The 15259-nt window shown below is 42.6% G+C and overlaps 1 protein-coding gene across 1 annotated transcript in view; it reads right to left on the reverse strand.

The window, feature by feature from the left end:
* Window positions 1–1278: 1278 nt before the first annotated feature.
* The window catches only part of LOC136358941 (gamma-aminobutyric acid receptor subunit rho-2), a 31449-nt gene continuing 17468 nt past the window's right edge, over window positions 1279–15259 (reverse strand). The window contains exons 4-9 of the mRNA XM_066315131.1: window positions 11721–11944; window positions 8318–8400; window positions 6921–7061; window positions 6526–6678; window positions 5710–5906; window positions 1279–1587 (exon numbers count right to left, since the gene is read on the reverse strand). Coding sequence (XP_066171228.1) covers window positions 1279–1587; window positions 5710–5906; window positions 6526–6678; window positions 6921–7061; window positions 8318–8400; window positions 11721–11944 — 1107 coding nt within the window. The remainder of the gene's footprint in view (window positions 1588–5709; window positions 5907–6525; window positions 6679–6920; window positions 7062–8317; window positions 8401–11720; window positions 11945–15259) is intronic.

The raw sequence follows: 15259 nt of genomic DNA on the forward strand, positions 1-15259 counted from the left end.
CTCTGCTACTTTCTACCCTGAGGTTTAGGATGTACTAATTCCTGCTATGGTAAGCAGAAAATTTCTTGTGCTGACAAATAATTACAGTTAAGTAATTTTTTTTACAGTTATGTATTTTTGTTTGCTTTTTCTTTATTTTAACCTCAGTCTTGGCTCCTCACTTCAAGCTCTGCCCCCACTGCTCAGCTTTGGCTTGGCAAACAAGTGTTTTGATGTACATAATCTTCACACCAGCCAAAAAGTCCTGGTATTTTCTTAAAATAAGGAGCACACAAACCTGAGCATCGCTGTCTTGTTGCTATCACATTTCTGCATTTGGGTCTTGCTGTCAGTGTTAGCAAAGGAAAGGGAGACATCACGGGACAGCAAAAGAACTGCCAAGCACATAAGCCTGTTACAATGTTGTGCAGCAGCTTCAAAGGACTTACACCGACCTTGGACCCACAGTATTATTCTTGGCTATTTAGTCTCTGACATGCCTCTGTTTCTGCAGAGAGGTTCTGGCAGACATGTATCCCTTTTGATCCCAAATGCCTGAACAGAAGGGCATTGTGCTGATTGGGGGAGGCACATTGGGATATGCAGTTTGTCTGTGGGTTGCACTTTGTAATTTAGAAAAAAACCCCACTGACTCAGACATACCACCTGTGCTCTGTAACCAGCCCAGCTGATCCTGGCCAGCCAGCTGTCCTAATGGACCTCATGAAGGTCTTATCCAGACAGAAAGCACAATCTGTACCTTTAAAGGAGGTGTACTTTCACAAAACAATGGAAAAAACTTATGTTTATATGCCAAAGAAAAAAACAAAAGAATTTTCTCAAAAGTAGAGGAAAGTGCTCATTCAGTTTCCTTACAGGAGAAGCACTGTCCAGACCTCCTCACGCAAATTGCATTTATTTAATTCCTCACAGCTCACATGAGCACTGTCTTTGGTTGTCCATTGCACAGCAGGCACCACCAGCATGGCCAGCCCCAAATGAGCATCCAGCACCTTTTGGGTGTATGATGGACATGTATTTTCAAGTATGAGAAATGGCAGGTGTCATAAAGCAAATGGGAGCAAGAGGGTGGGCTGGAAAACAACCAGCACAGCAAGTTCCTCCATGAGGCCTGCACATGGAATTGCCTCCTGGAGGATGTATCCTCCCATTTATCCTTCAAAGAAGCAATAAAATAATCAGGTTCCTAGCTTTGTGTCCAGATTAGACAAAAAAAAGTACCAACAAAAGAGTGTTTCGTAGACGTCCTCTAATTCAGTCACTGCTGTGCCAGCATGCTTAGCTAAAGACAGACCAATATATCAAATTAAAAAATATATAGGTGCCTGGGAATATTAATCTTGAATATTTATCAATTGCATGAGTGTTCTGGATGATGCGCAAGCCCACATGGCCCTTCAGGCCTCTCTTCCTTGATGAATTAGATTCATTGCTAATAGCTAAATGCACAACCATCTTTTCTGGTTTTTCTTCTTCTGGTACCATCTGGTTTCTTGTATACCCTGCCAGGCTGTTGGCATCAGATTCACTGTAGTTTCCATCCAGCATCATAGTTTTTGAGTGAGGTATTCCACATGAGCACGAAAACTAGGGACATAAACAAGAAATACATCTGAATATTGGAAAAACACGTAAGCAGTGGAAATCATGCCTTTATATTAACAGACGACTTGTAAACAGTTGAGTTCAAAATTCCAATTGAGATAGTTTAAGTTTCTCTTTGAACAAAAAAAGGTGGGTTTTTTTTTGTGTGTGTGTGGGTGTTGGGTTTTGGTGGGGGGTTTTTTGTTTGTTTGGGGTTTGGTGGGGTTTTTTTGGTGTTGTTTTTGGTTTTTTTTGCTTGCTTGTTTTAGAAAGGAAGAAACAGGTTTTATCTCCACTGTTTGGACAAGCAGCTTCAGAAAAGATAAGAAAAATGTGTTAGCAGACATATATTGTAAACAAATGGTTTTCTTAGGTAGTTGTTGTGCTAAGGCAATTTACAGTCTTGAGATTCCTTAATATTCATTCTTTGTGTTTATAAATATTCATGGACAAGATTCAGTTTAATCTGTGGAAATGGCTTATGCACTACATGTTATGGCAAGAAAAGGGCCAAGTTCTGGTTTTACAGATACACATGCTTTCTTCATAAATCTGATTTTAAACCAAGCAGATGACCAGCTAAAAGTGTAATGTAAAATCCCAGCTCTGTTGGAGCTAATAGCAAAGCTTGTGTTGACTTCAGCAGCACTAGCATGCATCCCACAAGTCTAAAAGAATCCATGCAGATAGAATTTTGAACAGGGAATTCAGTCTTTGACCATTCAAGACCTTCAGTTTTCCTGCCTTGGCAATATAGATTATGCATTTGCATGCAATGAAAATGGACTCCAAAACATCCTTTCTGCTAGGTGTTCCTGTCTCTGATTTCCCACACACCAATTTCCTTAACCAATAATACTCCATCAACTTTGACACATGGGTTTTCCAAGAACCTGTTTTCAAGGATATGTTTAGCTAAAACAAATGTATATATATGAATACATATATGTGTAAAAACGCACATAACATCAATATGTAATATTCAGGACACCATTGAAAAACCCTGCAGTCAAAGCCTTTCCTTCAAATTATTTAAACAACAGATCACATTGCTCATTGAAAACCTTAAAATCAACTTAAGGATTGTTTTCTGTGTTCTTGGCATAACCAAAAGATTTGGTATCTGCTTACTTCACTTTTTTTGAGCACTCCATGAGTACAGCTGAACATCAATTGGGTTTTTAGACATACTTTATTCTAAGCAGGCACACTTTCTAAAACCCACACCCCCAAATTAACAAAACCAAACCAAAACAGAACAAAACTAGAGTGCATCTCCCCAAAAAGAACTGCTGTGATTTAACCTCAGCTGACAAATAAGGATCATGCAGTCACTCACTCAATCCACCTTCCCCTCTGAACTCCAGAGGGTTGTGGAGAAGAATCAAATGTAAAACTTGTAGAGTGAGAACAATTTAATAATTGAAATGTGTTCTATGGTGTGGGATATCCCTTTGACTCATTTGGGCCGCCTGTCCTGGTCATGTTCCCTCCCAACTGTTTTTGGTTTACCTCCTCACTGGCAGAGCATGAGACACAAAAACATCCTTGACTCAGGATAAACACAATTTAGCAACAACACCAGTGTGTTACATTATTCTCACACTGAATTCAAAACACAGCACTGTACCAGCTACTGAAAAGAAACTAACTCTATGCCAACCAAAACCAGAATAATACCAAACAACAACAAGAAAAAACCCACGAGAGAATTCCACAGCAGGCTGTTTATCATGAGCTGACAGGTCCAGGAGATGGTGGCTGGGTGTGAGGGACAGCAGTTACAATAACAAGCTAATTGCTGCAGGACTCAACAGAGAAGGCAATTCTGCAGATTTACTGTCAGGCCCCAGGTCAAATTACAGTTCCCATGGCTTCATGCACGTATGACAGCCACCTCTACGGACAAGAGATCCTGACGTGCTAGAAATCCACCTCCACAGAACCTGAAATTACACTCATCCTCACACAGGCACATACAAGCAGAGGCGCTGTACATAATTTCACCCTGCAGGACTTTATTGTAGACACCTGCCTGTGTCTACAATAATAATTCAAAGACTGCCAAAGAGCCTCCTTGGACGTGGGAATACAGCTGACAATACTATTAAAGTGTCAGAAAGGTCTTTGGCCTCTTTCAGACCAGCAAGCACTGAAAAGTTCCCAGGTGAAAACTGGGAGTAAGCATGGGGCCACAGACCTTTTGCCACAGGCATTTCACAGCAGCTCCTGTGATCTTGAGGGAGAGAAGGTTTAGTTTTCAGTACTGCATGTCTTTGTCCCTGGCACGTTTAATTTCTTAAACTAGGCATAACATAGAGCTCTCTTCTGGGCAGCCTTACAGGTTTGTACTAGAACTTCTGGGGTCTTTCATAGGAGAGCAGTACTGGTTGACAAGATCTACATTTACTATGAGAAATGTCTCTTCTGCTTCTTCGAGTGCTTCTTCCTCGAATAATGCTATCTATTATCTCTGTGCCCATTTCCCCCACTGAAGAATGATATTGTCACACATTGAAGACTGGGTACAATATTTTCCCTTGTGTAGCAAAAAGGCATTTTCTGAATATAGAATTCAATGTACAAGACTCAATAAAGGGCAGATTTATGATATAAATAACAATCTACACCATCACTGGATGTGGCAAAATGTTCCAGAAAACTTAGCAGAAAATTAACAAACCTTCTTAAGTTCATTTTATCTCCCCAATACAGTTTAAAAAAAAGGAGAAGAGTTTTCATCTTAAAAAAAAAAAATACTGGTTTGTTCTAGGCAAGTCAAACTTAGCAAGGATATTTCTTGTTATTTTCCATGACCTGCCAAGACACCATATTCTTTGGACATGGGATGCCTGAGCATGGCTGGCTAAAATCCCACAGACCACTGCTCTCATGCAGCAAGTCAGACACACTGGAGTCACTGTGCTTGCACAGAGGTCTCTACCTTGTGTTGCAGAGAACTGCTGGGCCCCAGGTGGGGACTGGGTGAGGCATAGATAAATTAAGATACTCAGAACCTGTTCAAGCAGCTTTCCAGAATCATAATGCTGTTGAGAAGGCCTTGAAGAGAGGTAAAATTTCATCACAGGAGTCTGGTAAATGTATCCAACTGGGTTTTTTAGATATATCCAATTACATTTTTATAGTATGTCAACTGAGAAAGGAGCTAGGCTGTTATGGGCCTTGTGCTGTTCTTCAAGAAAGTCATAGGAAGAAAAGGAAGGGAAAGAGAAGGACATGAAAAACCAAAAGAGTAGTTCATAGAGGGAAATAGCATGCTTAAATTGTATGAAAGATGATGTCTGCATTGGCATTTCCAACAAGCTTATACAAATTTCTCCGGGAGTCAAAGACAGTAGGTTACCAGTATTACCAGTAGACTAATGCAGTGAGTTCCTACTGGGAAGAAAGAAACTGTAAAACATGGTGATGCCCTGGGTGTACGGACGCTGAAAAAAATTTAGTCGCAAGCCTTAGTGTTCAAAAGGCAATGGTGCTTTGTTTAATCACAAAGAATTTACAGCCTAGAGGTCTGTAAGACACCTCAGGCTGGAAAGGACTTCAGGGCATCTCTGGTCCTATATTCTGTGCATAGCAGGGCCAAGATGCTCAGCATGTATCAGGTCTTGAAACACTCCAGGGATGCAGGATTAGACCTTACAAAGCACATTAAGAAGTACAAGCATAAACTTGGCTGACTGTTGTTTGTGCTTGGTGCACCTCCACCATTACATCCATTAAATCCAGTTTCCAGAGTAAAGTGGTCTATAGAGGGAAGAAACTAATTTGTACCAAATAACACCTTTAGCTTACTAAACAAGAATTGTGGCAGCTGTTGGAAAATATCAGATTTTATATTTTTCCCGCTTGCCATTCCCTCACATTTCCAGGTTGAGCGCTTTCCCAGTTCAGATCACACTCTCTTCTCTTATGTTTCTGTGAAGATCCATAAGATCAAATCCTGTTTTTCTGTGTTAGCAATTCAGCCTGAGGGGGAGCGGCCTAAACAGACCCAATTACACACAAGGTTGTCAATGTTTTCCCATTAACAGGCAATCAATATAAAGACCAGATCAGCTGTAAGGGGAAAAAAAGGAATAAGTGGATGATAAAAGTGTTTCTCACCCTCTCCCGCAGTTTCCTCTCCTTCCGCTCTTGCACCGTTGTCAGGTAATTCACAGCCGCGTATTCCAACACCGAGAGGAAGACAAACACAAAACTGACCCACAGGTAAATGTCCACTGCTTTGATGTAGGAGACACGAGGCATGGAGGCATTCACCCCAGTGATGATGGTGGACATGGTCAGCACGGTGGTTATCCCTGGAAAGAGCCAAGGGAAAGGAATGTTATTGACTGATACAGTCCATAAGGGGTTTTGTCTCTAGGAGAACAGAAATTCTGGTCTACCTGATGCTCTAAATGGTGTTCAGTATTAAATAAATGTGTGTAAAGTATCTCTCCTGCTATTGCAGAATTGTTCCCCTGCCTACATTTTGTGCTCATAATGGGCTGAGTTTTGAGGAGCAATGGAGCAGTCAACATTTTGCATTTAACAAACACAATTTAACTCCCTCCTTAAACTCCAGGGTTTAAACACAATGCTGTTAAAACATATTTTTACACTCCTAGTCCTAAGATCAGGTCTGCTAAGGCCAGTGGTGACAAGGACTCCTGTTTCCTAGCTGTACCATTCTGTGTTACAGCTTCATTTTTAAGACCACAGCACTTTCTGTCCTGAGCTACATATAAGTGAGGAAGACTGCTAAGTGATGAAGGACTTAAGACAAAGTGCAAGCTATACATCATAGCAATAATCAGACAGAACCACGATTTGCTTGCACAATATCTTTAACCATCAAAATGAACAGTTCCCTTCCCTGCCAAAACTTTCACATGCAAAGCTTTCCACACAACCATGGCTTGTTGCAGTTGCTCTCACCCAAAGAGACTCTGGCAGGAACTGCTCGTCGGTCGATCCAGAAGGACACCCAGGACAACATGACCATGAGAGTGGCAGGGAAGTAGGTTTGGAGCAGGAAGAAAAAGATGTGTCGACGTAAAGTGAAATTTATATAGAGTCGATTGTACCAACCTTTGAGAAAGCAGGAAAGCCAGAATCAGTGAGAACAGCCTGGATAGCAGGTACAGAGAGACAAGACCTTTCTTTGGTTCTTTTATTTCTAAGATTAGTAAAACAAGAAACGGAGCTTTCAAAAAGACTGACTGTTTGTGTGCGGAGACTATACTCCAGTGACATAATCCCAAGAGCCCCCTCAAAAGCACTTAATACATTATTAGATTTAAAAATAGAATGACATCAGGAAAGGTCAATACCTGTGCTACTGTAGAAAGCCAGCCTTGATGTGGTGTGGAATTTTTGTATCAAAAACTGAGACAAAGAAATTTTTTCATCAGTTTTCAGAGATTCATTCCCGTTTTTCCAATACAGCATCAGATCTTCATCAGTGTAAGCATCTTAGGGAAAGAAGAAATACAATGTCGTCTGACTTTGGCTTAGAGGTTCAGCAAAAGTTAATAGATCCAGTCTTTGGCATGAACTAATGCCACAAGTAAGTTTGCCAACAGCAAGGGACTTCAAAAGATCTTGTCATATAACATATAACATAATATAGAATATATTGTGACAACAACAAAAATCCAGATTCAAGAAAACTATTCCTCTTTTTACTTTGCATTGAAACGACAGTTAGAATGGCAGTCTTCTGAACCTCACAGACTAAAAATAGATAATAGCTCAGGAAATAATCATGGGTAAAACACTTCAATTTAGAGAAAGGAGAAAGCATGGACACTTCAAACTATCTTGGAAAGGTAAAAGCAAAAGGGACAGGTGAGAAGCAAATATCCAAAAATGTGTTTAAAGTGTCAATGAAAAATGTACAGAATTTGTGCACTAAGTAACAGGAATGGGGAATTAGAAGAGGGTTATCAAGACTATCAGGGACAGGAGCACATGGCTTAGGGGAAAAGGCTTGTCCATCTGGGAGAAGAGCAACCTGTGGTAGGGTCCAGCTGCTGCCCTGCTGACCCTCGTGGAGAAGGTGGCAGCAGCCTTTTCCCAGATGCTTTGACAAAATGGAGAATGAAAGGACAAGAGGCAAGGGATTCTAGTGTCAGCAAAGGATTATTCCCAAGCAGGTAAAAGGAAACACTTTCAGGATCAGGGTTGTCAAATATTTGAGCATGTTGCAGGAAAAGTTGTGGAGCCTGAACTACCTTGCTCAACTGGACACAGCCCCAAGCAGCCCATCCTGAAGAACTCCCTGCTCTCAGCAGGGTATTGGAGCAGCTGACCTCAAGGTTAGCTTGCTGATTATTACCCCCTGATTCTGATTCTGGTTTTTTTGCAGAGGAAATTCAGTTAAGTAGCTGGGAGGACCTCAAAACAACCAGATGTTAGTCTTGCCATACACTGGAGAAAATCTACAAAAATTCTTACTGTTCACATTACTTTCTCCACCAAAGAAGCTGAGCCCAGATCACAGTGTTTGTAAGATCAGGATTATGTCACAGGATATTTTTCTTGTAAATTCTGGTCTTGCAGCACAAGGACTAGATACACAGTACTGCTGAGTCAATAGGACTCCTAGTTACTCTGATGAACTATTTTTTCAGGCTCTAAAATAGACAGTATTCTGAAACATGCCCAGTGAAATGTTTGTGCAGCCAGCCATGGAGCAGATCTATCTAGAAACACAGATACAACATACAGCTTTCCAGCTCCAGAGAACATGTCTGAGAGTCCAGGGGGAAGTGGCTGAAGTCCATGTTGCACATTGCTGTCACTGTGACCCTAGAAATTCAAAACGAGAAAAGCTGGTTTCTATGAGGAGCAATCAAGAAAGAATGTTACTGCAGATAATTATTCAGCAGCTTTTAAGCCAGAATTATTGCATGATGTTAGCAAAAAATCCACAGGAAAATGCTTACCAATTCTCCATGTTCAAGATAGATGGATTATACACAGAAACTCCAGAGAAAATTGTAAATTCAATAGCTATCAAGGAACTAAAGCACTATCTTGGACATTACATTAATGTCGGTACAGATATTTCCACTGTGTTTTATATCCAGCTACTTGCCTACAAGACTACAATGTAAAGTAATTTCACCATTTACATTTGAATATTCCCTTATGTCCAGTTTAATTAAAGTTTCCACATTTTGCCTGTTGCTCAGTTCCCTCCACAGTCACCCCAGAATGACCTGAGCCTGAGGAATATGACAATTATTTTTGCAAGCCATAAAATTCCTTCAGTACCAATATTTAAGGCAAAAGCAGTTTCTTACAGCTCTCAATAAACTCTTTTGATCTGAGGGGTGTATTTCTGGGGCAAGGGTTGTAAAATGGATGCAGCTGGTTTTCAGCAAGTGAGATTTGCTTCTCTTAAGTTTTTGACTTGGCTAAAAAGCTGCAGCAATCACAGTTCCAGTTTTTAAACTAGTCCAGTTGTGCACAATGTTACATAAGAAATTTTCCAGTGGGTCAGTGAACTTTCTCTTGCAGATGGATTTGCAGATGAGCTTCCGATTTAGGAGGGGCAAATCAGCTGTGACTCATCATTTCAGAGGCCAACTTACGTTGGCTGTGACCATTTTCTAGATTCATTGCAGACGTCGATAAAGAACTTTTCCTCTGTTCCAGGGATTGTGATCCAAATCCTACCCTGACCTACGCACTCATCACCCCTGAAAGGCACATGCTGCTCATTTTGACTAGAAACTCGAGCAAAATTTTGCCATTTGAGCAAAATTTAAAGAATGTTTTTGGGGATATGTTCGTGAAGGCATCCTGCAACAGTGACCTCCCCTAACTGTGTGTAGCATTAAGCATTGTATAACTCAGTCTCATTAAAGTGTGTTATTTCCTTTTCTTGGCATCACCTGAACTGTGGCACGGCCTGTGGTCAATAACAGTTTGTTAGTCAGGGGCAGAACAGAAACTTGGCTCATCAATATGATATTCCTCAATTACAATGCACTGTCCAGGTGGCTTTGAATGCCTAAGGCCCAAAACAGCATCAATCCCACGCAGACATCTCAAGATATCTGAGGACATTTCCCAGCACCACTGGACACGCATACTTTTTCAGCTGGATATTGGTCTGAGTGTTCTAAACACTACCAGGCCCAAATGCCATAGAGATTTTCTTTCTCCTTGGATTTTACATATCAAACTACCAATTTAGCTCTTGTGCAATCAGCTGTGGTTAACTCACAGACTCTTCTCTTGTGGTTTACATTAAAAAGTCACATCACCTCCTCAACAGATCACAGGAGCAGACTTAATAGAAAGCCTTTCCAAATTTTTGAAAATCATTTCACCATAGAGGAAGTAAATAAGTTCCAGAAAGATCCTGGAACAGAAATCTTTGGCTACAAAATATTCATAGGTCACTGTAAACTGAGAGCATGTTTTCTATCCCGGGGAAATATCCATTCTTTTGGGCTCTTGAACTTTTATCCTCTGGCAGTGTGTTTTTCTCCGCTTCTCTTTTTTCATTCTTCTGAAAGAAATTAAATCTGCTGGGATGCTGATGTGAGCAGCCATAAAGGTGGCCTGGTTAGAAGGGGAAACTACTGAGCAAAAAACCTGTCTGATGAAAAATATGGACAGAGGAAGGCTTGCCAACCTGGAACAAGACAAATCCTTGAGAAACACAGCTGGCCTCTTTGACATGCAGATAGGGTGCCTAGAAACTGGAGACATCCTGAAATATCATTAATAACTGCCAAAAAAAGAGAGTGATTTAACAGGCATTTTATTGTCAGATAAGGTAGGAAATGATCTTGAAAATAAAAAAGGGTCTGAGAGAACAGAAAACATCATTATCTATCGGGTGTCATAGGTGAAAAATAAAAATTACAAGCATCTATTGCCTGTTCAAAATGGTGGCATCCTACACCTCCTTATCTCTCTGGATATAAGGAGGCCATATTTTTAATCCAAAAGGAAGCCTTCCTCTGAGACCTTTCCATGCTGCACATACTTTTCTGTTCCCTAGGAGGCTGAATTCAGTGCATGAACTTTCTACCTGCTCTTGGACACCTACCAAGGCCACCTGGCTGACTCCACACCTTATGACTCAGAGCATCTCTGAAATGAGACTCTGCTGTCTCACTGGTCCCCTCTGAGCCCACTTTGGAGGCTGTTTCAGTTTGTCCTTCCATGGGTTGGATGATTTGGGTCACTTGATGGTGGTACCTCTTGATACCAGTACTGTGCACCCACACAAGCAACTTGTCCTAAGTGTACCTGAGGCTATATTGTGGATGAGTTGCTCCACCAATGGAAATTAACCTGTAACAGTAAATACCCTGGTTAGTTATTGGCTGTTGCCACATGACTGATGGATGCTAAATTATTCATTGCTGAGAGTAATTTGCAATAGCATGATATGGATATATAGTCCCTTTATTAATCACAGGTATAGTTGCCAGTGGTGATTTTGTGGTAGTTTACTTGCTAGTGGTGATTTTTGTGGTATTTCTGATAATCTGTAATAAGGTAGAGAAGTTTAGAGGATTAAGCCTCCATGTCCTTGTGTATTACAGAATCCTGCAAGCCCACAGTCACTATCTGTGTACATCCACAGGATGGATAACCCTCCACGTCATGACAGGGATCCCTCAGGATTTTTCCAGCCAACAAATCTACTAGAAAACCAGGATATCTTTAATACTGACATTTCAGCTTCAATAAACTTAAACATTTACATCAACAGGAAAGCACCACAACTAAAAAAAAATCTAGACAAACAAGAGGGAAAATAGGATAATTGTAGAGGTCACCATCTGGTATATCAGCTGCTTCCAGTTTAATCACACACTGACCCTGCGATGAACATTCCTGCTTGACTAAGCCCTCCACTGACTGCAAAGAGTTGGGGGCATGCTTCCCCCAGGAGGAGATTATCCTGTTACTGCCCACAGCATGGTTTCTCAGAGCTTCCTGCAAAGCATTTTGTACTGGATATTCTGGAAACAGGGCTCTGCATCAGCAGCAGGAGTACCAGGATTGGCAGTAGCAATCCTGGCGATCATGAAAGCCAAGCCCAGAGCTAACCTGGCAGCAAAGGCCCAGGGGATGCTCAGGGGAAGCTGCTCCGTTACCTCATGCTGTAGAGGACGTGCCCATCGGGGAACACCCGCAGCATGATGTTGTCTGTGGTGGTATCATGGATGAAGGACCTCTTGGAATGCACGAAGAAGACATCAGGGACCCAGATCTTCTTCACCAGCCTGCCATCAAAGGTCATGCTCTTGTTGTTGGTGCTAGGAAATGAGAGACGCTCATCCTTCCAGTAGTGCCTTAAATACAAGGTCATAGTGAAATCCTGCAAAAAAGGGAAGAGAGGTCTGTCAATGCTGCACTCCGCAACGAGGACACACGAGAAAGAAAACTCACTCCCACCAGATAGATGAGATCTCTCCACTCTCACCTCCTGATTCTTTTTTAGGTAAATGCTTTCCGTCAGCAGATTTTCCTGACAAAACCATTTCAGCTAAAACAAAGCATAGCCAATTAATGAATTCATTCCAGTACCCACTAATGTTCAGTCCCAAATGGGATATAAATATGCCCCAAGAGAAGCAATGCCCTGCAGAAATAATTCTTCAATTCTGGCAAAAATTATCTTACAGGACTATGGCAGCAATAGGATGATCAAGAGGAAAAACTGAAAGTTAGCTTAAGGGTCAGGCTAAACACTAGGTAATTTATCCCCAAAAGGACTAAATCATTGCAAACAGCAACCAAGTGAGGGAACTGTGTTTCCTACCATATAGGTGTGTAAAGAAAGTTTCCTTTTAGGCTTGTTTATGGGCAGGATCTTCAGTCATATAAAGGAAAACATCTGTTTGTTGATCCCAGCCTGGCAGCTGCTGCTTTTAGAGCTGAATCTACTCTCACCCTGAGAGAGCAAATGCACTTATTTTCTTTATATTCCCAACTAAGCAAGTGATGGGAACTGCATCTGCCAAGCCTGAGCAGGCAGCTACACAGGCCAGGGTCTTTCCTGTGGCAGCCAGTTTCTCAAACCACAACCAATCAGTTTGGTGACAGTGACAATCAGTTACTCTGATTCTCTCTTTCAACGGGCTGTCTCGCAGCAGCCTTGCATTGCCAGTAGGTTTTTCATCAATTTGTCAAAGAGAGCTCTAGTGCCAGTCCTCACCTTGCTGCCTGGCACGGTACAGAGCTGGCCAGACAGCTACCTCTCTGACCATGGCAGAGATTTGCCAGGGGGACACTTCTGCTCACCCACCTACAGATCCCCACCTTCTCAGGCTGGTCCCAGCCTTCCTCACTGCTCATCCTCACTGCCCGATCCTTTTCTCTACTGAACACTGCCAACCTTCCCCTTACATCTATAGTCCCAAAGAAACACTTCCTGCAACTACTGCCACTGGCAGAGCTTAGCCTAGCTAGAAGAGTCAGCCTCAGGGGCTGGACACAAGCTCATCAAGTTTGACTAGAGCTGGTAAAAAGGAAACCAAGGAAGAGGTACAATTGCTGCTTTCTTAGGAGTCAGTGCAAGTTATGGTAAAATTCAAAAAAGGAGTAAAGAGGAGCCTGGCTATTCAGGGTCACCAGTTGCCTGGCCATGACATGAGACAGAAGGACACGGGGCTCCAGGAGAGGAGGACTATTGTCATGGTTTAACTCCAGCCAGCAGCTCAGTATAACACAGACACTTGCTCACTCCTCTCTCCCATGACCTCCAGCCAATGGGATGGGGAGTAGCTCAAAAGAAGTTGGCCTGAGATAAAAACAGTTTAATAATTGAAATAAATAGTAATAAGAAGAGTAATGAAAAGGAAGATGAAAAGAAAGAGGGGGGCAAAACTCCAGAAAAAACAAGTGATGCACCATACAGTTGCTGACAGATGCCCAGTATGTCCTCCAGAAGCCCTTGGCCCCTCCTAACCAACTCCCCCCAGTTTATACACTGGACATGATGTTCTGGGGTATGGAATATCCCTTTGGCCAGTTCAGGTCAGCTGTCCTGGCCATGCTCCCTCCTGGCTTCTTGTGCCCCTCCTCACTGGCAGAGCACGAGACACTGAAAGTCCTTGACTCAGGGTAAGCTCTGCTGAGCCACAACCAAAACACTGTGTTATCAGTATCATTCTCGTACTAAATCCAAAAACAGTACTGTACTAGCTACTAAGAAGAAAATTAGCTCTATCCCAGCCAAAACCAGGACAGCCAGGCAGCCTGAGGCTGTGGCTGCAAAATGCCTCTGGGCAGCTCCATCATCAGAGCATAGGGAAACAGGGTCCCTCAGCTTTGCTTACAGCCACCACAGAGGAGGGGAAGACACTGTCTGAAGGCACAGCACAGGAAGGAATTCACTTCTTTCCAGGCCACCCTTTCCCTGCCCAACCAGACAGGAGCTTCTCATCTTTCACCTTCAGCCCCTTTCTCTCTCCAAACAGCCAACACAGTGGCCTCTGCAGTGGCCAACTCTCCTCTCTCTCTAATGGCCAACATGGTGTGCCAAGTGCTGCAAACACAGTGACAAAGTGGCAGCTGACAATGGCTTCTAAGCATAAAATCCAACCTAAGGAGACTTTTTCATGGCATGATTCAAAAGAAGCAGTGGGCTGACCACTTGTTCCTTTCAGCACACACACTATTTGCAAGCAAGAAAAGCTGTTTATTTCAGCACTCACAAATAGAAAAGTTCCTTAGAAAACAAGGTTTTACAGCAAATTGGGAGAATGATAGTACCTGCCAGAGACACAGGCAGTGAGTGTGGCACAGGCACAAATACCTCAATTTTGATATCATATTTTATATTTGTTGCATGCTTCAGGCAGCCTCAAGAGTGTGTCCTGCCACTGCAGCAGCCCATACATATCAACCAGACAGGCACCAGTTTTAAACCCACATGCTTTAAACAGCCCCTGGCTGCTCTCACTGTCACGCCAGTCTGGCAGATGCAGTGGGTTGTGGCTGGTGATGTTCAGTCTGGTCCTTCTTTGGGACACCAGCTGCCTGCTCAAGCAGTGATAGGTGAGGTCTGCCCAGCCCAGGGTACCTGATGTTCAGGGCCACTTCAGAGCATTTTGAAACAAGCCCTGCCTGCAGCTCTGCCCTGCCTGCAGTGGGGGGGACAAGGAGGACACCCTGCTGCAGGCACAGCCATGCAGAGAGCTTACTGCCCACTCTCCTTGCTGCAAACATCCATGCTGGGTCAGTCTGTTGGGAAAAACACACCAATATAGCTCAGACTGACCTAGGAGAACATCCTTCCACCCCAAATATATGCCAGCAACTCTGCAGAAAGTACTTGTCATGAGGTGGGAAAATAGGAACTATCAACAGCCAAGGGAGAGAACTGACCTCGAAGGCTGCTGACAGGCAAGATTTTTGTTGAATCCTGACAGAAAGTACTGTGAGTTATTTATTTGCACTAATTAGGCCTCTTTGCTGCTCTGACATTATCTTGATATATTAGAGCCCCAGTTCTCCTCCTGGCAGCCATTTCTTGTGCTGACAGCTCCCTCCCACACACCTCACTGCATGCATACCCCCAAACCCTCTCTTTCAATATCTAGGCAGGCAAGCTGCCTGGTTTTAACCACAGAATATAGAATAGTTTGGGTAGGAAAGGACCTTTAAAGGTCATCTAAACCAACCCCTC

This window comes from Sylvia atricapilla, chromosome 3 (genome assembly GCF_009819655.1).
Source record: "Sylvia atricapilla isolate bSylAtr1 chromosome 3, bSylAtr1.pri, whole genome shotgun sequence".
Lineage (NCBI taxonomy): Eukaryota > Metazoa > Chordata > Aves > Passeriformes > Sylviidae > Sylvia > Sylvia atricapilla.